Below are 24022 nucleotides of genomic sequence, written 5' to 3' on the forward strand. Positions count from 1 at the left end.
AGAGGTTTTGTGAGATACTGTATGACCATTTGGGATGGTCTGATTGCATTGCACTGGGAGACTGCTGACATGCTAATTCACCACCTGTTTTTATTATATAAATATATATAAATTTTTTTTTATTTTTTTTTATCTTCCCCCCCCCCCCCTTTGCACTTTTATTAATATTTTTATGGCTGGTTAAAATGACAGTACAACACATTCTTTTTCATATTTTTATTAAAATTGGCTACAATCCTTGCTGTGTATACAGTTCTTTTTCTCAACAAATGAATCCTACTGAATGTTTCATCATGAACCAAAACAAAAAGGTGTTGAAAAAATATTTTATAAGTTTCAAATATGAGCTTACAATGTCAACTGTTTTACATTTGTTCCAGGCTTGCAGAGACAACAGTTGAGAATTTATAAAAAAAAAAAAAAAAAAAAGACCAAAATAACCTGCAGACAAAGTAGAGCTTGCTACACACTGACTTTAAAAAAAAAAACAAAAAAACATTTTAAATAAGCTCGTCTGCGTAGACAGCTTTTATACATAGCTGAAACAGATGTAAAAGACTTAATATGCCATATTTTGAAAGCAATGCACATACAGTAGTTATTTTAGTCCACCATCCTGGCTGTGACATACATTATATAGCTAAAAGTGTGTGGACACCCCTCCGAAAAGATAGCATTCAGGTATACAGCGCCAGGTCCATAAGGATAGGGTTTGAGGAGTGTGGAATGAGGGAACACAAGTGGTCTACACAGAGCCCTGACCTCAACCCTACGGAACACCTTTGAGATGAATAAGAATGAAAGCTGCAAGCCAGGTCCTCATCCAACACCAGGACATGGGCCTCACAAAAGCTCCAATTGGGTGAATAGGTACAAATTGCCACAGGCACGCCTCACAATCTTGTGGTAGCTGTTATAGCAGGGGTGGGTGTCTATATTAGTGCCCTTGGTTTTGGAATGAGATACCCAACAAGCTCATATAGGTGTGGTGGTCGGTTGGTTATATAGTGTGTTTATGGCTGCAAAGTACGGGAGTGAGATATCACTACCCAATGTACTGTCTGCTCATTTTAAATGGCTTTCCCCATACTGGTAATATTCCTCCACTCCTCTATGGACATACCTCCCCCTCCCATAGACTTATAGGCACTCCTACCTGCAAGCCTGATTTCATCATTCTGTGAATAAAGTGAGATATCAGAATCTTTTCCTAGGTGACATTATTAGTTTTACTGTGAGAAACAGCAGGTCAAACATGCCGCTTTTTTTACTTCCAGCAACTATAAAGTTGTGGTTTATAACCCTTCCTATGTACTATGGGGGAATTTACTAAGACCAGAGCAGCTGTGCATGGCAACCAATCAACTTCTAGCTTTCCTTTTCAAAGCTTAGCAAGCTGAGGTTAGAAGCCGATTACTTTGCACATATTCTCCAGTTTTAGTACATTTTTCCCTGTTTTCATTTTGAAAGGATACATAAAAATTAAATACTAAAATTCGCCATAGTTGGATCAAATCTGTCCCTGCTGAACAGGCAGATATTTAATCCATCTATGGGTAGTACTGAAGTCAATCAATCGACTTCAGGACTACCAGCCTGTTGGATTTGCTTTCATGCAATCACTGCAAGCAGCTTTAGTTGCCAGCGATGATCATTGTGTTCTGTTGACACTGCGGGAAAGATTCCCCCTTGAACATTGACTGCATAGAAGAGGAAATTGAACAATTTTCTTTCCTTTCACCTGTGGTAGAAGGAAATAAAATTGCGTAATCTATGGGCTGCTTTGAAAAAAAAAAAAAGTAAAGAAAAAAAGTGTCCCATTCAGAACCACAAGTCTGTCTTCTGTGGTGACCGGACATGATCTTCATTCACAGCTCTCTGAATGACGCTCATGCTGTCACAGGGAAACAATTTTAGGAGGGTCCTGTTTGCACCATCATACATCCTTAATAATGGCGGAACATGAAAGAAGGTTAACCTTTAAGCATATGTTACTTTCATATGAATTCTATTGAATACGAAGCTCATCACCCAACACATTTTGGTCACGTTGTGTAAAATGAAAAATACTGATAAGAAAATAAAACACAAGAAAAACAAAACGTACTAAAACAGAATTATTGCTAGCTTTAAAGTGGGTTACACCCAAAAGTGGAATTTCTGCTTAAGGACTCCCATCCCCCAGACATGCCACTTTTAGCATGTTATTTTTTTTTGGGGGGGGGGGGGGGAGGGCGGGGTTGAGAGAGTGGGTAACTAGTTTTGACAGGAACCCAGCTCCCACCGCCTCCTCTCCCCCTACCTGCAATCTTCTGGGACATGTCACCAGTCCCAGAAGATTGCTCGGCCATTCAGGACATGCAGCGTGACTTGCACATGTACACCCAGCTATGAAGCCACAAGCTGTCACAGCCGGTGCCCACACAAGTGATGCCGATGCGAGGCGGGGGAGAGAACCAAGGCTTTGGGTGGCTGCACCGATGGATTGTGGGACAGGTGAGTGTGTTTATTTAAAAAGTCAGCAACTATAGTTTTTGTAGCGGCTGTCTTTTAGTAAACAGAAAAACAAACTCAGCTTTAAATTGATCAATTTTTCCAGAGACCCCCCTGCCCCCCCCTTTCTAAACATACACCAAAAAGACAACCTATGAAGTCCCATCATCACCCATACACAGTGAAAACAAATGTGCTAATTACATAAGCAGGTTCACTTAATTTCCTCAGCAGCACATACCTTCCCTTTGTTTCCCCCACTTTTGCATTAAAGGGAATTTACTAAAACTAGAGCAGCTGTGCATTGTAACCATTTCACGTCTAAACTTCGGCTTCTTCAGTTAAGGCTTTGAAAAAGAAAGTTAGAAGCCAATTGGTGGCCATGTTTCTCTTGGATTCAGTCTTGGTAAGTTCCCCTCATTAGCGGCAAGAAAAGCAAAGAGAACACTCTGTGTAAGCTCATAAGGAAGCTCAGGCTGGCTGAGGATACCGTCCCAACCCCATGTGACATCACTGGTCCAATCACCAGCACTGACAAGTAAAACAGGTCATATCCTTCCATCTATAAAAGGTATTTCTTTGCATGGAATCACTATGAGAGAGTCATTGAGTTCTCATTAGCTAGTTTGGTTAAAACGATAACATCAGACATATTTTAGAGCCAAGAATTGAAGAACGTCAGTCGTATAGCGGCAGCGGTTGTAAGCCCTCTGTACATATTGAGTGTGAAGGCAGTGCTCAGCCAAACAGCAGTAAAAGTACCTGAGATCCAGTAAAGAGGGCTGGAAAGGGTGAATTACCGTGTCGGACACATAAGGGGTTGATTTACTAAAACTGGAGATTGCATAATCTGCTGCAGCTCTGCTTGGTAGCCAATCATCTTCCAGGTTTTATTGTCAAAGCTTAATTGAACAAGCTGAAGTCAGAAGCCGATTGGCTACCTTGCACAGCTGCACCAGATTTTGCGCACTCTACTTTTAGTAAATCAACCCCCATGGTATCAAATGCTCTAAATGAGGACTACAATATACGATCCGATCCAAGTGACAGGAAAAAAAAAAAAAAGTGCAGCTTTGTTAGTGAATTTCAGATGGTAACACACATAAAAAAAAGAAGTGTGCTCATCAATATAAAACGTGGATCTAAAACGGCACACCTTACATAAAGTTTGGGAAACAGCATATTCTTGCTCTGGGACACAGGAATGTCACATTCTCCAGAAGCAGGGAAGTCACAGTAATGTTCGATCCCTCCGGAGTAGTTATATGCAATTAAGATCACAATATTAAAACCCCCCACAACCCCACCCAAGTTCCTCCCTAGAGGAGTGCACAATTAGAAATGTGTTTTGCCACTTAAATAAAACACTACAAGTGATGTTTATAAAAACTTCCCTCACTGCTTCTTTGCTTCAATAAAACTTCATGATAAACAGCACAAGATGCTGCTTTTCCAACTAGAGGTACCCCTATAGAAGTGGTGATTATATTTACATCTGGCTGGTGCAAACTGATGTTGGGAAATATTTACTTCCTCCTAGTGTCAGTCAAGAGAACCCAAGTCTCATCTCTTAGTATTAAAGAGAAACAAGGGGGTTGTCATTGCCAACTCCCTACTTATGGCGTACCGCTAGTGTCTGCACACACTTAGCCAAATCCAAAAAATGTAATGTATTGCAGCTTGCCGGTCTTTAAATGTGGTGACTGCAAAGGTTTTCTTTTCTTAGGATTTCTGGCAGGATAAAGAGGTTATTTTGTAGGGTTGCACCAATACCGTTTTTTTTTTTTTATCAGCAAGTATAAGTACCGATACTATGTCATGGTGGATTTGCATCAATACAAAATAAATGGGCGCAAATGACACTGCAAAGAATCTTAGACAATTTGAACAGGTATGCAGTGCAATTCCTATCTGAACCGCCCCCGCTGCGTGTGTGTTTGTATAGATAGGGAAAAGTGCCATCTAGTGGGCAGTTTATAAAAAATGATAGAACTCACATTGAGTACATATCTGGTGAAATGCAAAATCTGCATAGTGTCCCAGTCCCGCCTATTATAGAAAACCACGGCCACTGGGGGTGCTCACAGGGCTGGAGACCCCTGGTATAGGGAGGAACTGAGACCCCATGGGTATAGGGAGGAAGTGATGTCAGCTTTGGGGCGGACCACCCATACATCTCCTCCAGCGGCTGTGATTTTCTATTATCGGCGGGACCAGGACACCTATGCAAAGATTGCATTTGATCAGATATGTACTGAGTCCTAACATTTTTAATAAACTGCCCACTAGATGGCGCTTTTCCCTTTCTATAAACACACACAGGAGCTGAGGGGAAAATAGCTGCGATTCTGACAGGAATTGCACCGCATTCCCACCGTATTCCTGTTCAAATCGTATGCATTTCTTTGCAGTGCGATTTGCACCCATTCATTTTGTATTGACGCAAATCGCACTGCAAAGTATCAGTGTGAGTATCGGGAGCATTTTTCACAAGTATGCATACATGCGAAAATGCTCGGTATCGGTGCGTCCCTATTATTTTGCACTTATTAAATAAATATTCTTTCATTAGTATATTTAACAGACCAAGAGAAGATTGCTGTTTACATACACTTTAAGTCACTGACCTGAAACGAGTATGCTGATCATCAGCAAAGCCAGAACTCCTCACCTGCATCTGGAGGATAAACAGCCAAAGAGCTATCCTTTGTAAAATGGGAAAACAGCAATGGCAGGCTCCATGCTTCTCACAAGAAAGATTTCCTTACATATTATAAACAAATCAAAGCCTAATTTTTACGTAAACTACTAAAAAGTAGGCCGACTCAGATGTGACACGTCTATGTAGATTGGGTTAAAACAAATGTTAAAAATAATCCAGGTAAGAGAAATCTCACTAAAAACTTCCTCGTGTATTTCTGCACTGAGCACATGAAGAGGACATCAACCTGGCACAACTTTGTATGTGAATGGCTCTCCCCAAAAGCACAGCAGATTGAACTGAAGCCCCTATAATGCTTGTGTGATGGGGGAGAAAACCAGTAAGAGATGGATTTTGGTTTCACAGATGCAAAATAAAAAATGCACAGTATTTGAATGCTGAACTTCAGGCAGATATCAAAGATACATATTAATGCAGGTCTGTAAGGCCCTGTTCACGAGTGTACTACAGCATACACCCAGGCAGTCCCATTCATTTCAATTGGGGCGCAGCGGCTGGTCCCAATTTGACAGTTGTGCCTGTCTGAGAATGCACACACTCTGCATTCAGGAGTAGGAATGGGCTTGGGCATGTTTGGATCCTAGTCCCAACCCGCCTGAGCAATCCCACCAGGAAGCCGTCACTGTACACTGCCGATCATAGGCATTGAAGCATTTCCCGGCCCACAGCTGCACATATACACGCTCTGACTAGTTTGCTCATGATTGGCTGTGTGCAGCGATGGTTTCCAGGTGGGATTGCTCAGGTGGATTGGGACTAGGATCTGAACACGCCTGAGCCAATCCCTATTCAGGAGTCGTGCACCCAGGTGGCTGTCAAATTAGGAGCAGCAGCTGTGTCTGTGCAGCCACTAAGTCTCTGGCGCCACCAGATGGAGCTGTGCTGTGTGGCTGAGCTGTGTAAATCTCAGACCTGAATGGACAGAAACAAATCCTTTGACGTTAAAATAGCTCCCTTATGTGCATTTATCTGTGTATTTAGTGGTTTTCCTGAAATTCAGCTTGTCATTGCAATACATTTTTCAGCACTGGCCTCTGATAGATTAGGGCAGGAATCGTGTATCAGAGGCAATTTAATAATGGTGTTTCCAAGTATGTTTTCAGCCCTACAAAACACCAGAGACCTTTTTTTGTATTGCGTTGTTTAAAACCATCCATGATGTCCTTCTTCACTGCTATCTATAAATCCATTAAGGTTAAAAATACTAAAAAATAGGATATGTGCTGTGTTGTGTGAGCAGCAAATTCAGAAATAGCCAGTCTCTACGTATAGAGTGCTGCCCACAGCAACCAGGCTGCAATGAGAGAATGGCAGTAGATATTTGGTTAGTTGCTCTGGGCAACAGACTAACTAGACCGATTTTGTAAAAATTCATCTGGCAGTGCGTGTAACGTGACACATCAGCACCATCCCGGGAATGTTCAGTAGATCCTCATCCATAAATATCGCCAGGTTAGGATTGGTTTAGAAATGCTACGCACAGTACTTCATAGGGTAAAAAGTTGAAAGTTTTGTTCAATTCTGTCAATTCAAGTTTCCTGGATATCTGGGACAGAGGATCCTTTCCTGTCAACAGTCTGTGCGGTTTAATGACAACTTGCATTTTATGCCCCATATGTCCCGGTTCCTCTTGTGGCCTGTGGTGGGCCTGGCAATAGTACTGAAGAAAGAAAAGTTTATCTTAATGTGAGACAGCGAATCTTTCAGTAACTGCAAGGAAGCATCCGTCACTATGCCATATACACTGAGCGTCTTCAGGGGCATGTGCTTCCCCAGATCACTGTGGGAGGGTAAAAAAAAAATATATGTGTCAGTAATACAAATCCTTCTTATAAACATGGCAGTATGTTATGGACAATATGCACGGTGCGAGCTTGTAGACCAAATCAGGAATGAGAAACCTAGGGTGACAACGCTGCTCCGGCATATACTGTATACAGTACAGTGAGCATTGTCACTCTAGGACAGAAAGTATGTTGCTGGGCTATCTTGTTAGCAAGCCAGATACCCTCAGCAGAGAGGACAATGAAAACGCTCTTTGAAAACTGATGTAAATAACAATTTAACAAACAGAAAATAAGGGGGGGGGGAAATAAACCAACTAAAACCAATCAATCACTGTAATAGAAGTACAGTATGTGTTCCACAGCTCCTCCTAGAATGGACTGATTGGCTTTTTAATTCTGAAACTGATTACAACAAGATGTATACAGTGATTCCTTAGATGAAACAGCCACAAAAATGATAGTACATGCAACAGATTAAACTGCCTTAAGCCCCTGTTCACATCGGTGCGATTTGACATGTCGAATCGCATGCCAAATCACAGCCTATTGCCGGCAATGGCACTGTCCCAATCGGTGCAACGCCAACTTTGCAGCGAAGCACCGATTTCCAAAAGTAGTTCCTGCACTACTTTTGGCAACTTCGGGGGCAATTTCAATAGACATCTGTGCATGAACCCGCACAGATGTCTTTCAAATTACCTCCGAAGTCTGACTGAAATCTGGGTTTGAAATCGTGAGAGTTCAGCTGAAGTCGCACGATTTCAAACCCGCTTTCAGTGTGATTGAGGGCTAAAAACTAGATCTGTTGAGAGTTCCTTAGAACTGGAGTTGAGATACCCTGTTGGGAATAATAGAAAAATAAATAATGATCAGCTTCTAACTTTAGCACGTTCAATTAAACTGACAATAAAACCTGGAGGCTGATTGGCTACCATGCACAACTGCATCAGATTCTATGTGCACCAGTTTTAGTAAATCTCCCCCCATGTCATTACTCTGAAGGTTCTCAGGCCACATTGTTAGTATAATACAATGTAATAAGGTAGAGAGGATATCACTATCTTCCTGACATTAAAATGTTGCATGCATACAGATTTTTATGGCCCATTCATAAAATTCAGGCTGCTTAATGTTCATAATCACCAGCACACCGTGGATTGACAACTTCCATCCAAAGGTTTTTAATGAAAGAGATCACATCACAGGGATAAATGCAATGTTTCAGAGCCGCGCAGGGCCCCTTCATCAGGCATGTGATAAAGTGCAACAGTGTCAAAACAGAATATAAATACATTAACCACCAATCAGAACATGTAAAAAATGGTAACACCCCCGCAATTTGACGTCAATATGAATCCCGCCAGAAAACATTAAAAATGAACAGGCATCAAAGTAAACTAAAGCAGGCAGGGGCAATAAAGTTCCAATATTGTGGAATACAGCCCGCATGTCTGGAGTCAGTGTATTTGCACTAGATCGGGCACATCAACCAGATGCACCCGATCAAAAACAAGCAGCCACTAGGGCACAGCAGTCATGTTTCTATCCAGGAGCCCCGGCCGCCAATCATAGCGTGCCACGCATTCGCACGGCGCTCATGGCAACGCGGTGATGGGAGGACGCTTATTTGTAGGGCCGCCGTCAAGGAAACCCGTGATGTACGGTCAGCACCGCATTAGGTATACCACAGTGAAGAAAAAACTGCACGTGTGTAGGAGCGAGGGTTCGGGCGCTGGTGACTCTCGGAAACCACTCAGAGACATGGAGGAACCCAAGTGTCTCCGAGTGTCACCGACACCACCGGCCGAATGCAGTACTGCACAACCCAGCAGCTTGAATCCTGCTCATCTTGCAAGACAATGCAAGTCAGGATTTTTTTTTTTTTTTTAAAGAGCTTCTATTGCGAAATGCTCATAAACTGCGTTACTTGCAATCCGAGGTCGCACTGTATTGTGAATGAGATTCATACTGCAGCTAAAGCTGAATGTAATGACCAGTACTTTAATGGGTTTATATGACTTACTTTTCAGAAAATACATCTTTTGTTTAGACAAAGAACTCTCCGTCCAATTACTGTGCTGGTAAGGTAAATACTTACAGCAAGGATGCAGGACAGATCTGATAGCAGCGGCTGAGGCCAAGATGCTGGAGGTGCAGCAGTTGGTGGAGTATTGGGAAGCATTCTGGAGTCAACAATACACTGTCACTGCACAGAAAAAAAGATATCATTATACAGCGCCCATGACACATGGAACTATTTCTTCTACTGTTACTACCAGCATCTAATTTAACTAGAGAAGCATGGAACACAATCCTACCAACAGAAGCTACCCCACAGGTGAGCCTTTCTTTTGAATATAGCGATTTAGTAGTGTCATCTCTGGGAGTCTTTCAGCCAGAGTTCGGGAAGTACGTACGTGGCATACGGCAAGGGCATTATAACTGCAGTCAAAACTGCACTATTTGTTATCTACAGGTGCCTCTTACCTGCATGGGCATTTTGGTAAAGGGTACCATCAAATTTCGAAACATTATCAAAAGACTGTCATAGCATAAAAGGACTTTAAACTGTACCAGTGTGGGAAACTACTGTCCATCATAATGTATATAAAATTAAAGACTTAGATATACAACTTTTTTATTTCAATATACTATATGAAATTATTTTGTTAAAAAAAAAACACATACGGTAAATAAAACATATAAGCCAACTGGTGTACATTTTTTAAATAACAGCTATCCTTATTTCAACAGACACAAAAGAAAAAAAGGCCCATCTGCTCCTAGTGCATTAACCTTTATTAAAAGAGTAAAAAAAAAAAAAAAGGAAAGTTGCACTCACAATTGTAGGTATAGGTCAGGCATGTCATCAAATGCAAAGACATCATGCTGTGGACATCTCTCCTTCCTCTTATCAGCCAAGGGATGGCTCAGCCGACTGCACCCTGGACCTGCATGCAATAAGGTTGTCACATCACAGGCTCTCCTGAAGGGTAGGAGAATGCACCTAGCCAACCAGCGGCCGACGCTGTACCCAGCACTCCACAGACTGGAAGACCAACAACCTGCATTTGATGACATGCCTGACACATGTCTACAATTGTGAGTGCAACTTTACTCGTGTTTTTTTTTTTTTTTTTTAATAAAGATTACTGAACTAGGAGTAGGTGTGCTCTTTTTTTTGTGTCTTTTCAGTATCCGGTGTCCCGATGGTTCAAAGAGCAGTAAGGCTTCTGTTTCAGTTTCCAGTTTTTTTGCTTTTAACTGTTCATTTACTGACTTATAGACTGGCAAAGCAGGTCTTTTTTGACAATGGCGCATGCTATCAGCACAATATGTTCACAATCCTCATTTCAACACCCATTGTAAATGTATTGTAAGGGTGGGCAAATTAATTGATCGGAACAAGTGTCTCTAAAGGAAACCAATTGCAAGCACTCAGTCGTGTATATCCACATTTTGTTTTTTTAACAGCCGGCCAAAGATGCAGTCATTTTCTATCACAGTCAATGTTGATGGAGGAATCCCTCCCATGCAGCCGTCCCCGCCATGAGAACACAGTGGCTAGAATAGCTGCTAATAATACTAGCATGTAAAATCCGACAGGCTAGTTGTACCCAAGTTTATTGATCAACTTGGGTACATTCATGGTTTGATTCTCTGGCGGTCCCTGCTGAGATTTGGTCTATGGCCAGCCTAAGGAGATATCGGAAGATAAAAAAGTGTCTATATACACACACACACTCCAAGCCATTTCAATCCTATGGTGAGAAGCAACCCTTGTAGCCCCCTCCACAATGCATGTGTTAACTGCTTGCGTTGTCTAGGGGGGATCGGATTATTTTATTCGGTGTATGCAAGGACACGGAGGGACTGCCTACACCTTTCGGACAGCAGAGCACCGGGAGAGTGAGGAATGAAGTAAGTAATTCATCCTACCCTAGACAAAATTAGCAGTAAACTCTTGCAATGGGGAAGGGGACAGGTAACCATCTCCAGATAGGAGTCCAGCTTTAGCCTGCATTCAGGCAGAGTGTAAGCAGATCATATTACACTTTTGCAGCCAAAAAATGATAAAACACCCACTTTATATTTGTTACATGTTCCCATTCACATAGCATAGCTTAACAAAAAAAAAGTAAAGATTGACGCTTACTTTTTTTGGATGCTCTATTCTGGACCCTCCGGCAAGGAAAAATACTATGTACTCTTTGCTTATGAAGGGGTGAGCAGCTGCGTTTTCCATAATTAACCCCGTCTGTACTGTGCCGACAGATCATTAGTTGTAACTAGATTTGAACACGGGGGGGTTATTTACTAAAGCTGGAGAATGCAACTCTGAATAAGAACCCATCGGCTTCCAGGATTTGTTGCCAAAGCTTAATTGAACAAGCTAAGATCAGAAGCCGATTGGCTAACATGCACAGCTGCACCAGGTTTAATAAATCTATCCTATCAAAGGGGATAAAGGTTTAAGGCTGGGTTCACACTTATGCAAATTGGATGCGTGTTTCTCCACATCCAATTCACATGATAGACTGTGACCGGCTCTCAAGAGCCGGTTCACACAGCTCCAAGGAGGCCGCGGTTCGCATTGGAAAATGGTCCTATGCATCTTTGGCTCCATTTCAGGTGCGAATTCAGGGAAAAATTCGGACCCGATTCGCATGCAAATCAGTGTACAGGGATTACCTGGACCCCTGCTGGGACCCGTGGACACATCAATGTGAACCCAGCTTAAAGGCTGGACTTCTTGCATTATATGAGGCTGATAGATTTGGAACAGGCTCACGCTAACATTGTTATATAAAAATAAAAAATAAAAACACATTCTCCTGAGAAACATCTAAAAAAAAAAAAAAAAAATAAAAAAAAAAATAGGCACACTGAATGGAAACAGAAATGTAGTTGAGTTATTGCACATTTGACTGCAAAATAGGAAATAGGCTTTAATATTGTATCTTCTCTATCCAGAATTATTGTATTCTCAGTAGGTGTGGAGTTTAATAGTCACAGTGTTCCCACCTGCTAAAAACATTGACTGAGCCCACAAAAACGGTTTCCTGTGTGTTATATTTGTTAAGGGGTACAATGATAAGCTTTACTTACCTTAAATCTAAATTGGTAAGTTCAGGACATCTTTGCACTAAAGCCTCTACATCTACAAGAACAATAGGATTTAGCTGAAATTAGTCTTGATTCACACGCATCAGCAACAGACAACAAAATAAAATTATACAGCTGAAATTAGTTTCAATTAATATACCAGATAAATCCAGGTTCTGGCGATATCCACTTAAATTCAGCTGGGTTAAACCTCTCGGAAAATTAACCACTGCGCTCTTCACATGGCTCGTTGTAAAGTCACACCAGGAGAGGTTCAATTCATCCAGCCTGCAATAAACAGTTATAGGGGAATTATTCAAATAGGAAAAGTTATGTACTATAGTGCCCCCAATAATGTATGTTTCTGTTAAATTTTACTTAAAGCAGAACTTTACCCTAAAAAAAAGGGGAAGTTTCATTTTATGACCCCCCCCCCCTAATTTTGGCACTTCATTTTGTGTCTGGGGGAGGCGGTACTTAGATTTGACAATTACCGGTCTATCACCTTTGGTCCATCAAAGTTTGCGCCCCCCACAGGAAGCTGTGGGTCAAGTCACAAAGTCAGCAGTTACAGTATTTGTAGCCGCTTGCTCATTTTTTTTGTACATAGGCTGAAGAACTGATCTAATGTACATTCTGAAATATTTACAAAGAGTATAAACTGCTTACAGCCTTAAGTCATTGTGAATGGAAAAGACCCAGAAGAGAATAGAAAACTCAAAAACCAGTGTACTCTAGCCCCATGTTAGGTCACCGTAGAATATCCTTTAGTTTTACCCACAATTATAAAGTCCCAGACCCTACAGAAATAATAGATTCAGTTGGTGTGTGTTTAGTTTGGTCTTTGCACTACATTGTTATCGAAACATGATTGTACAGTGGACCTAGGCAAATTTCACTGACATTTTTGTTTAAGCTATGCAAATACAGAGGTTTCCGTGAGTTAAAACATTCAGTAGGACCCCGAGAAGATATGGACAGCTTAAAAAGGATTGTAAAGGTTTTTTTTTTTTAAATAACAAACATGTCCGCTCCCACTGCTTGTAATAACAGCCAAGCAAACCCCTTGAAAGCAATATTGGTCAGTTTTTTGACCGATACTTCAGAAAAAGTGAATATTGACTGCCGATAATCGGTCGATCCCTACTACCTATAAATATACTAAATACAGCCAAATGGAACAAAATCTCATGTAACAATCAATAACATGCAAATACAAATATAAAATACTGTGCAAATATATAGTGTAGATTCACAGCAGCTGCTGTACACCGTTAGTGATATCACCACACCAAAAACACATAAAATGTCCCATATAGTGCACTGCCACAAAATTCCGGTGCTAAAAATGCATCCTTATTAGTGTGTTTTGATTGTTATCTTGTAAGTGTTTTTAATAAGGGGGCCTTTTAATAAATTTGTTTAAATGGAGAGCACTATGGAGTCTGCTTTTTTGATTGCATGTGGAATGCAGAATTGAGAGACAGAGGTGATTCCCAGGAGCGGAGGAGAGAGATCACAGTTAGGCTGGCCATACATTATACAATTTTCTTCTATAGATTTCCTTTAGAGTTACCCAAACCATATAATATGAGGTCAAATCTGAACACTTTCAGTTTGTGTGCAATCAGGCAGGCCCTTGTACTACACAGTTGAAGGTAAATCTAAAGGAAATGGAATAAGAAAATTGTATGGTGTATGGCCAGCTTTTGGTATAGCACAGGAGTGATTATACACAGTGCCCATTGAACTAATCTTTGAGGTGAGTAGGTTTTTTTTATCCGGTGGCGGTAAGCACAATTTGGTGTCATTAACCTTATTGGGGATTGAAGAGCACAGCGGTGAAATCAACATTTTATGGCCTTCGTTTGATAATTTATGCACTAATAAGGATGCATTTTTAGCACAAGATTGAAGGCACAAGTTTTTTTTTATTAAATAAAAAGACTTTAATATCGCTTTAACCCCAACCACTGCTACCAGCCTACTGGTCACAAGGCTATCACCAATAGAGACAATTGGGAGTCGGAACAGCAAGGTCTAGGCTGACATTTACAGAAAGTCAATAATATACATTTGGAACCCTCCATCTAAATCTAAGACAGTTTTATTGAAAATAGCCTATGCTTATGAATTTAGTCATCATACGCTTCAAGTCTGACATAAATTTTAAAAAAAAATCTATTTTAAATGCATTTAAAAAAACAAATAGAAATAAGTAACCCCATTTCAATTCTTATCTGCAGAAATATCTTGACGTTTTTGTATTGTTTTTGGTAGAAGGACTTTCCCTTGGTTGTCCAAAAATTCCTTCTGGTTTCTGCAGTGTCCCGACAAGATCCTAATTTTACACACTGCTTGAGAGAAGAAGAACGCCTTACCTAGAGCAGCTGTTCAGCATGTGCGATAGCGATTCTGACGAGAAGCCGAAACAACCACCAAGGTTCAGTCTTACCAGATCTGAATTCTGGGCGATGGCACTGAAGAGAACAGGATCCCAAAAGTTATACAGAAAAACAAATGTTTTATAAAATAAAACCCTACATTCAACTAATAAGCATAAACGATTTGGCCTTTAGCTTTACCTGTTTGAACATTGCATTATTCCCCTCCCGTGTGCTGCATCGTGAATCAGAGGACAACTGCTTGTGTCTCTAAAGTTGCATGGAAATGGAAATTTAAAAAAGGTCATCCATGCCACAGCTGCACCGGACTGCACTTGGCCCATTTAGTGCAAAGCTTACAATTAGGACATGTTCTTATGGAGATGCGCTGACTGTTCTTGGCTTAACAGTCAAGTGCGTGTGCATACAGTGGGAATGCTGCTTCATAGGTTAAATCAATGTTTTAAGCAGTTGGTGGCTTTGATTACCTCCTCTCCGCTACTCCTCGATTAATCGTGGTAGTGTAATCTAATCATACAGTTACCACAGTATTTTATCACTGCACTTTTATCATGACTTCCTGATTCTGCTCACACCATAGATATACAGAAGGATAAACCATTTGTGTATCTACATAGAGCCATCCCAGTTAAACTCTGTATTGCCTTCAGGACAATTATAAAAAATTATACACAATTTAACGTATGCATAGTACAAACCTGCCTTCCCATATCTATTGTAACCTTTATTCCACCTGCAACCTTCACAATACTGTGGCACATCTCCATTTTAAAGAATTTTGGGGTTATAAAAAACACACACATCTGATGCAGCAGCTGTACCAGGTCAACTTTAAGATCGCTCAGTTCTCAGTCAACTCGGAGTGGAGAGCAGTGACTATTGGTCACTGCTCTCTGCTGTGCCATTCCAACGCTCACTGGAGCAGTGGGCTAGAGAAAGGAGGGCGCAGCTGAGTAGATCTTGGCAATACGATCAGGATCCTTCCAGATCCTCGAGCGGCTCCGTGACATCAGCCGACAGTGGGCTTTAAAATGCTGTCAGCTGTTTCTGGGTCACAGGAGTGCATTTGCTTTTGCACTCCTGTGACCCAGAAACAGCTGACAGCAAAAGAGATGTATGGCCAAAAAAAGCTTTGGTCATTCTTCCCTTCAAATAGTCTTCAATTACTGGTATAATCATTAGAGAACCGGAACCATGTAATGCTAAGCCTTCAATGACTGCTTTATCCCTCTCCGTACTATGTGGCCCTAAAAGATAACTTCAGTTCAGGGTTATTGTAAAATACAAATAAGACCTACCACTAGTTAACCGCTTTAGATACAACAGAAGACACTTGATACATCATGCTGCCACAATAGCAATGCCATAAGTTGAAACATCACTATGGTACATTATAACAGGGTGCCGTTTACGCCCCCCCCCCCAAATTTTATATATTATATATACATACACACACACACACACATATATATATATATATATATATATATACATATATACATACATACATATACACACACATACACACCTTTTCATACTGCATCCCCAAGGCACCCATTGTTTTTGCGGTGCTTTAGCTGTGTTTTAGCGGCATTTTTCAGATTTTTTTTTTAAGGTCACTTTTTTAACCGGTTCCCGACCAGCGCACGACGATGTACGTCGACAGAATAGCACGGGCAGGCATATTGGCGTACAGGTACATCCAATATTCAATGCCGCCCTGCCATCGGGAGCGCGCCGCCGCTGCGCTGGTCGGGACCCCCGTGAGTCCGGTCGCGGGACCCACGGACTCGATCGCTGCGATCGTCTCACGGGACGGCTGAATGGAGGAAATGCTGTGTTAACAGCATTTCTCCATTCTGCCTAGCAACTAGTGACGCTGATCTCTGCTCCATGTGATTGGAGCAGAGATCAGTGTTCACTAAATGAAAGCCCAACCCCCCCCACAGTTAGTAACACACCCCTAGGAACACTTAACCCCTACACTGCCACCCACTGGTTAACCCCTTCACTGCCAGTGTCATTTACACAGGAATCACTGCATTTATATAGCAGTGATTACTGTATAAATGACAATGGTCCCAAAAATGTGTCAAAAATGTCCGAAGGGTCCCCCACAATGTTGCAGTCACAATAAAAATCGCTGATCGCCGCCATTACTAGTAAAAAAAAAAAAAAAAAAAAAAAAAAAAAAAATTAATAAAAATGCTATAAAACTGTCCCTATTTTGTAAACGCTATAACTTTTGCGCAAACCAATCAATAATCGCTTATTGCGATTTTTTTTACCAAAAATATGTAGAAGAATACGCATCGGCCTAAACTGAGGAAAAAAATGTTTTTTTATATATTTTTGGGGGATATTAATTATAACAAAAAGTAAAAAATAATGCGTTTTTTTCAAAATTGTCGCTCTATTTTTGTTTATAGCGCAAAAAATAAAAACCGCAGGGGTGATCAAATACCACCAAAAGAAAGCTCTATTTGTGGGAAAAAAAGGACGTCAATTTTGTTTGGGAGCCACGTCGCATGACCGCGCAATTGTCAGTTAAAGCAACGCAGTGCCGAATCGCAAAAAGTGGTCTGGTCTTTGACCAGCAAAATGGTCCGGTCTGTAAGTGGTTAATGGTCATGTAATAACGTGACCTTAAAAAAAAAGGAAAAAAAAAAGTCCTTTCAAAACGCTTTTAAGACGCTGTCCATTCATTTCAATGGGCAGGTGTGTTTTGGGAGCGCTATTTAGATCGCTCCCAAGCCGCCCCAAAGATGCTGCTTGCAGGACTTTTTCTAACAAAACCCGCAAGCACACTGTCCCAGTGTGAAAGCATTGATTGCACTGAATGGGAGGCAGCTTTCAGGCGCTTTTTAGAGGCCATTTCTAACGCTAATGTGTCTGAAAACTGCCTCAGTGTGAAAGGGGTCTTTGTAATGTAGTGAAATGCACTCCTTCCTGTGGACTGCCTGTATGATTTTTACAGTAAATCTAAAATTAGCTTTCACTAATTACATAGTACATATTATATAAATGCACTGATAAATTCTAGGCTGACTGTAGAAGATAATTTAGGCCCCTTTCACACTGACGATCCGTTCAGGCCCGCCTGTCAGTTTTTCAGGCGGACCTGAACGGGTGCTCCATAGAGCTCTATGGAGCGTCGGATGTCAGCGGTGACATGTCCGCTGACATCCGACCCGCTCCGATCCGAAAAAGTGTGACGGAGGAAAAAGCTATTTTTCCATCCGTCTGTGGATCGGATCGGATGACGACGGGCACTGCGGTCCGTCGTCATCCGATCTCCCATAGGGGAGAGCGGCGCTGTGACAGGTCCGTCCCTGCACAGTGTGCAGAGACGGACCTGTCATCTCCCTGCTCAGCGGGGATCGGCGGAGTGATCCCCGCTGAGCAAACGGACATCCACGGGGCGGATCAGAACTGATCCGCCCCGTGTGAAAGGACCCTTAGGCTACTCCACTAAACTTTCATACAGTGTAAATAAGTGATACATTGTATATCAGACAATAGTATACCAATAGAATGCCTCTATGGCATTGCTGTCTCTTACCTTATTATGTCATCAGTCAGCTCCAGCCCTTCCACACTCAAATTCTGCAGCCTATGGCATCGGGAAATCACACTCCGCAAAGCATCTATGCTGATTGTGCAATGAGAAAAGTCTGCGTGTTGTAGTCGCAAAGGTCTGTAAAATATATGGTAGGAAATAAAACTACATTATACTGGTTTACTCAAACACTGCAAATAGAGTATGTTGTAAGCCACAGCACCTAAAAAGGAGCTCAGATTGGGAATTTACCGGTAATTTCTCTCTGGAAATTCCTAATGACAATCTACTGTCAAATTATCCCGCTGATCTAATTGTGCAGGAAGTAAAGAGTACCAAGGGTCCTGCAACACCACCTTAGGTTCTACCAAATATGTAACATTCCTTAAAAACGGATATGGTAGATTCTAGGCTAGGCATTGAGACATTGTAGTTTGGAATTACAATGGTCCTAGGGCAACTCCACTTTCGTGAAAAAAAAAAAAAAAATGATATATATATATATATATATATATATATATATATATATATATATATATATATATATATATATATATATATATATATATATATCATATACAATTGGAACAACGTATTTTAATTTAAGGTTACAATCTTCAGTGCTAAAATTTTCCATGCAATATGGCTACCAGGAGGCCTTCATCACACAGTTGGTGTACAGAACTTCCCCAGAAATGTAATTACCTGCTTGTGTGATTGGCTCACTGATTTTCCCAGAAGTCTCCACTAAGATACAAGTCAGATTTTAGGCATCTGCAGTGGTGACTTGTAGTTACTTCATTCACAGGTCGCTGGGAATGACTTCCGTGGTTGTGTGGGCGGGGCCTTACAAAGCCGCAATGATTTTAAGATGCAACAGTGGGTGCAGGGAAAGGGGGGTTTCTTTGTTAAACTCTAAATACAGGTGTAACATGTGCAAAAAGGTCAACCTCTCCATTAAAACAGACACAGGTAGTACCCCGCTATAAAGTTTGTTAAAATCCCTGCACTGTACATTGATCGCCCTGAGGCGATTCATTTTGAACAGCTAAATCAGGAAGAGAAATTGTTTAATCAGGACAACTGTGTGTCTCCTTTTTTTTGTGGAAAAGTTGTGCAAGTCACAAGGCTGGCTGTACAAACTACAAATCATTTATCAGGTAAAACAGCAAGGAGGGGAAGAGGGGGGGAGGACACAGGGAGAGCTGCAGACAGGAGAGCTGCGGCTGAGGGAATCATGCAAACAGACCACAATGTCAGGGTTTAGCAGCAATGATTATCGTGGTCGGTTTGCAGGGGGGAGGGTATAGCTAGGCAGGATCAGCCAGGTTTTTTAGGCGATATGGGAGCCAAATGACACAGCACAAGCACTGTGCTGTATAACATGCTTTAAAGCAGGGATCTGCAATTAGCGGACCTCCAACTGTTGCAAAACTACAAGTCCCATCGTGCCTCTGGGTGTCATGCTTGTGGCTGTCAGTCTTGTTCTGCAACAACTGGAGGTCCACTAATTGCATATCCCAGCTTTAAAAGGAACAGTATGTTACATCCGGGGAAGGGGGTTTGGGTTAACAAATGCTTTAACTGACAATTGTGCAGTCATGCAACGCTGTACACAAATAATATTTGTGCCATTTTTTCTCCCCCCACAGAGCTTTCTTTTGGTGACAAGTTAAAAAAAAAATCTAGATTTTTTATTTCTGTTAGAAATCATATCCAATAAAACGAAAAAAAAAAAAAAAAAATCGAATTTCTTCATAAATTTAGGCCAATATGTATTCTGCTATATGTTTTTGGTAAACAAAATAAAATACAAAATCCCAATCAGCGTATATCGATTGATCGTTTGCATAAAAGTTATTAAAGATTATATATTTTATTTTTTACTAGTAATGGCAGCAATAGCGGGGACTATGATATTGCAGCAGACATTTGGATACTGACACTTTTTGGGGACCAGTTACACAAATACACTGATCAGTGCTAACAAAAAAAATGCACTGTCACTGTACTATTGACACTGGATGGGAAGGGGTTAACAGGGGCAATCAAAGGGTTAACAGTGTGCCTAACCTGTGTTGTACTACACCGTAGGAGGTGCTTTTAGGGGGGGAAGACATGGATCCTAGTCCCCGCTTTGCAGAGACACGGGATCCTTGCCTTCCTTCCTGTCAGAACGGTGATCTGCCTTGTTTACATAGGCAGATCTCCATTCTGTCTCTCTGCAGGATTATCAGTGGGTGTTGGTGGACATCGAGTCTGTGGCACCTGCCAATAGGCTACTGATGTATGCAATCACAGCAGGAGCAAGCCGGCGGTGGCACACATGCCCGACCTCTACCCAAAAATGTCAAATTATGTATATATACGTGATCCAGCACAGAGGTGCTGCTCTGTAGCAGTAAAATTACTATAGGGCAGACCTTAAGTGGTTAACTTTGTATTCAGCTGTTTGCCTGAAAGTTGTTTATGCAGCCCAATGGCGCTGAGCCTGGGGGAGTTATAGTCAGTACAGGAAACGAGTGTGCGATGGATGAAACAAACTTTGCAGACACTCAAAGCTGCAAAATTCTGCTGATCATTACTGATCAGTCAATACCAGGGCTGTCTACACAATACACAAATAGAAATGCAGATTGCTTGGCCGATACCAGAAAACCTGTTTATGTGCAGATCAAAGTCTATTCAGATCTTTTCTTTCACCTCGTGTCCGGATGAATGCTCACCTGATCTGTTTAAACATTGGTTCTCCAATACAAGATCTAGGACAGCGCAACACAACCACTCCCAGAGACAACAAATATCCGATAACTCCGTCCACCAAATGTTTTCCAGTGAGGTCTAAACTGTGCCACAGCGATTCATCACACCTAGGAGAAAGGAACACGTTGTATATATGTAGTCTGAGCAGGCACAAGATATTCTAAGAAAAAAACAAATATTGCACAGAAGTTTCAGAACAGCCTAAATCAATTATCTGAGGGAATGTTTATGACTGCACAGCACTAGGCTGATCAGCACTCCGAAAAACCAAAACTGCTGGGGTAGGTTTTTTTTTTGTCCAAATTCTGACATAGCCCAATTTGGTGCTTATATATAGCAGACTCCACTTCTTACAGAAATGAAATGATTAAATGATACCTATACCATTAGTCAGTGCTCATACAATGTATTTGTTCAGCACCAAAATGCATAAAAATGCCCAACTGAAGTCTCACATTTATCTTATTAACTCCGTATATCAGCATTTTGTAACAGCTACACCCCTTAGCACATACTTATATTACAAAAGAATGTCAAAAGGTATTCTCACTGTTACAGAGTGTTGGCTACTACCCTGTTTCCCCTAAAATAAGACAGCGTGATTGTCGACGATGGCTGCAATATAAGCCCTACCCCCATAATAAGCCCTAGTTAAAGTCCTTCTATGTCTTATTCTCAGGGTAGGGCTTATTTTTGGGGAAAGAGGATGGGGTTTATTTGGGGGGTAGGGCTTATATTGCAGCCATCACCGACACTCATGCTAGGTCTTATTTTAGGGGAAACAGGGTAAGTGGTATAACTCCAATTCCTACTGGTCAGTACAGTAGGGGAAAAAAAAAAAAAAAAAAAAAAAAAAAAAAAGATTCTTAGTACAATGTTTACCTGAATAAACATTCTGGGACTTTAGTTGGGCCATAGGGCCCTTTCACACATTATACACATTTTTCCTTTATATCAACTGTACTTTTTCTTTTCAATTAAGCTAGTCCACTTTTTTTTTTTTTTTTTTACAAAATCGCAGGTATGTTAAGGCCCTTAGAACAGAGCGGTCTAGGAGCAGTACTGATTGGTACCTGCACTTAGGGCCCCATGCATTCATGCACAGAACACAGGTCTTCCGCATTCCAGGCGTTTGGGTACTACTCAATGGACACAGCATTCAGTCTTGTCCAGCTGCAGCCTGCCATAGACAGGCTGCCAGCAGTGGGGCTGGGCACACTAAAATGCCTGGAGGGACACACTGCTCCTATACGGCCTAATGTGCAAAGGAGCCAAATCTATATGTGTTAGTTGCCATTAAAATTTAATTGCATTGCATATACACAGTGAACTATTGTACCACGCATTTGGAGGCACATGCAAAAGTGTGTATAGGTGTGAATGGGCCTAGTTTGCAAATGTAAAGAATCAGGCACAAAGTGCAGTGTACACTCTGCTCTTTCCCCATTGCTGTAAGATGCTGGAAAAAAGGCCAAGTGCTAAGATAATGTAGTCTCATCATTATATCATCAGTGGCTGCCCAAAGACAGAGCAAGAAGGGGCAACATGGAAGTCACATCGCTGAAGAAGAGCACACTGGAGTTTAAGTGTGACATGATGTGGGAGTAGGCTGTGCTACTTCAAGAAAAAAAATGTGAAGGGCTGTCTCAAAAATGTAATACATTTCTGTTACCAAGCGCTGGTGGCACATTATATTGCATCTTATACCAAGGTCTAGTGTCATCGGTGAATAATATTTGTCTTATAATATTGCATCTTATAGCCACTCTGTAAAAAGGTATTACCACATTGTTTTGAACACTTACGATAGTCTCCTCCAACGTTTACAAACACATGATGCTTTCAATAGTTCAGTTAGAGGCAGATAGGATAAGATGCCCAGAACTAACTCATCTGGTAGAGAATCCCATGATATGCCTTTAGAAAGAAAAGTGGTAGGAAAAAAAAAATGATAATGCAATGGCTTGGCATAAACACACAAAAAAGGGTTGTAAGTATTTACAGCCTGGTTTAAAAACATACAAACACATTTACATGGCACTCCTAATGAACACAGTGGAAAAAAGTTGTCAATGAATGCAGTTGTGTGTTCAATAAAAAATATGAATTAATCGTATTTTAAATACACCTAGTGAATGTACATAAATCTGCCTTAGTATTAGCCTCTTGCAATTCCCAGAAGAGAGGATGGCAATCTGATGCTGCATCTGTATCCCACTGGCTCTGCAGTGATCAATCTCCACTGATCCCCACGTTCTCCCCTCTGCTCTGAGCAGAGAGCTGGGCCTGTCAGTCTCTGGATCTCTGCTCTGCCCCTCCAGCGCTCACTGGAGTGCTGGGCTGTGGAGGGGCAGGAGCAGCTGGCTCAGGCTCTCGGCGGATTGCCAAGAGGCTGAACCAGGTGCCAATCCAGGCTTCTGGTTGGATCTCGACTATATGGTGGGGATCTTTTCAGAGCCTGGACCAGTGACATTGACAGACTTCAGACAGCTGAAAACGGGACACAGAAGTGCAGAACGAACTGCACTCCTGTGATCCATAGTAGTACAGCCAAAAAAGCGTTGACCATCGTTCTACTTTAAATTAGGTCATGCAAGCCATGTCCGATTGCAGGGATGATTTCAAAGACAATACCCTGTCTTTCATGGGATCTAACATGGGCTGGTTTGTGGTTGGGAAAGCAGAGATGGGATCAGTGTGGATGCTGTTGTCATCAGGGAAAGCACAGGCTACATTCACCTCCGGTGAGGGGTAGAGGAAAATCCACTGGGCTGCGACAGCCTTGCAATGGATTTTGCAGGGTTTCTTATGGAAGGATGGTGGATGGGACCTGTGGAGCCATGTGGAGCGATTTTGGCACGTAATAAAGCTGCTGGCTTAGTGTGTTTGGCACTGGCTGCATTGAGAGAGCAACTGCCAGCACCATTTTGTTGTAGCTCACACCCGACAGGAAGCTCCAAGAAGCCCTGATGCCTGGAGAGAGCCTCGCCAAAGTGCAGACATCTTCCAGTGAGGTCAGCGTCACCCTCCCAGGGGCCCAGTTTCTAACAGGACGCGGCCTGAAGATTAGTGACCTCTGATTTAAAGGTCTCGTGTTTGTTTCTCATAACACACAGGCTCTCTAGCAACAAGTATCGCACCACTTGAACCTAGAAAAAGTTGTCAGGTGGCTGCAACACTAGCCCTT

The 24022-nt window shown here is 41.7% G+C and overlaps 1 protein-coding gene across 1 annotated transcript in view; it reads right to left on the reverse strand.

Moving 5' to 3' along the window:
- Positions 1-201: 201 nt before the first annotated feature.
- Positions 202-24022, reverse strand: part of SKP2 (S-phase kinase associated protein 2) — a 28348-nt gene continuing 4527 nt past the window's right edge. Inside the window, exons 3-10 of the mRNA XM_077462857.1 lie at positions 22641-22752; positions 20799-20942; positions 18076-18210; positions 14490-14588; positions 12269-12396; positions 12112-12163; positions 9101-9208; positions 202-6995 (exon numbers count right to left, since the gene is read on the reverse strand). Coding sequence (XP_077318983.1) covers positions 6785-6995; positions 9101-9208; positions 12112-12163; positions 12269-12396; positions 14490-14588; positions 18076-18210; positions 20799-20942; positions 22641-22752 — 989 coding nt within the window. The 3' untranslated portion in view covers positions 202-6784. The remainder of the gene's footprint in view (positions 6996-9100; positions 9209-12111; positions 12164-12268; positions 12397-14489; positions 14589-18075; positions 18211-20798; positions 20943-22640; positions 22753-24022) is intronic.

The sequence above is a fragment of the Lithobates pipiens genome, unplaced genomic scaffold, assembly GCF_037356315.1.
Source record: "Lithobates pipiens isolate NorthernLeopardFrog02 unplaced genomic scaffold, aLitPip1_a1.2 Scaffold_3, whole genome shotgun sequence".
Taxonomy (NCBI): Eukaryota; Metazoa; Chordata; class Amphibia; order Anura; family Ranidae; genus Lithobates; species Lithobates pipiens.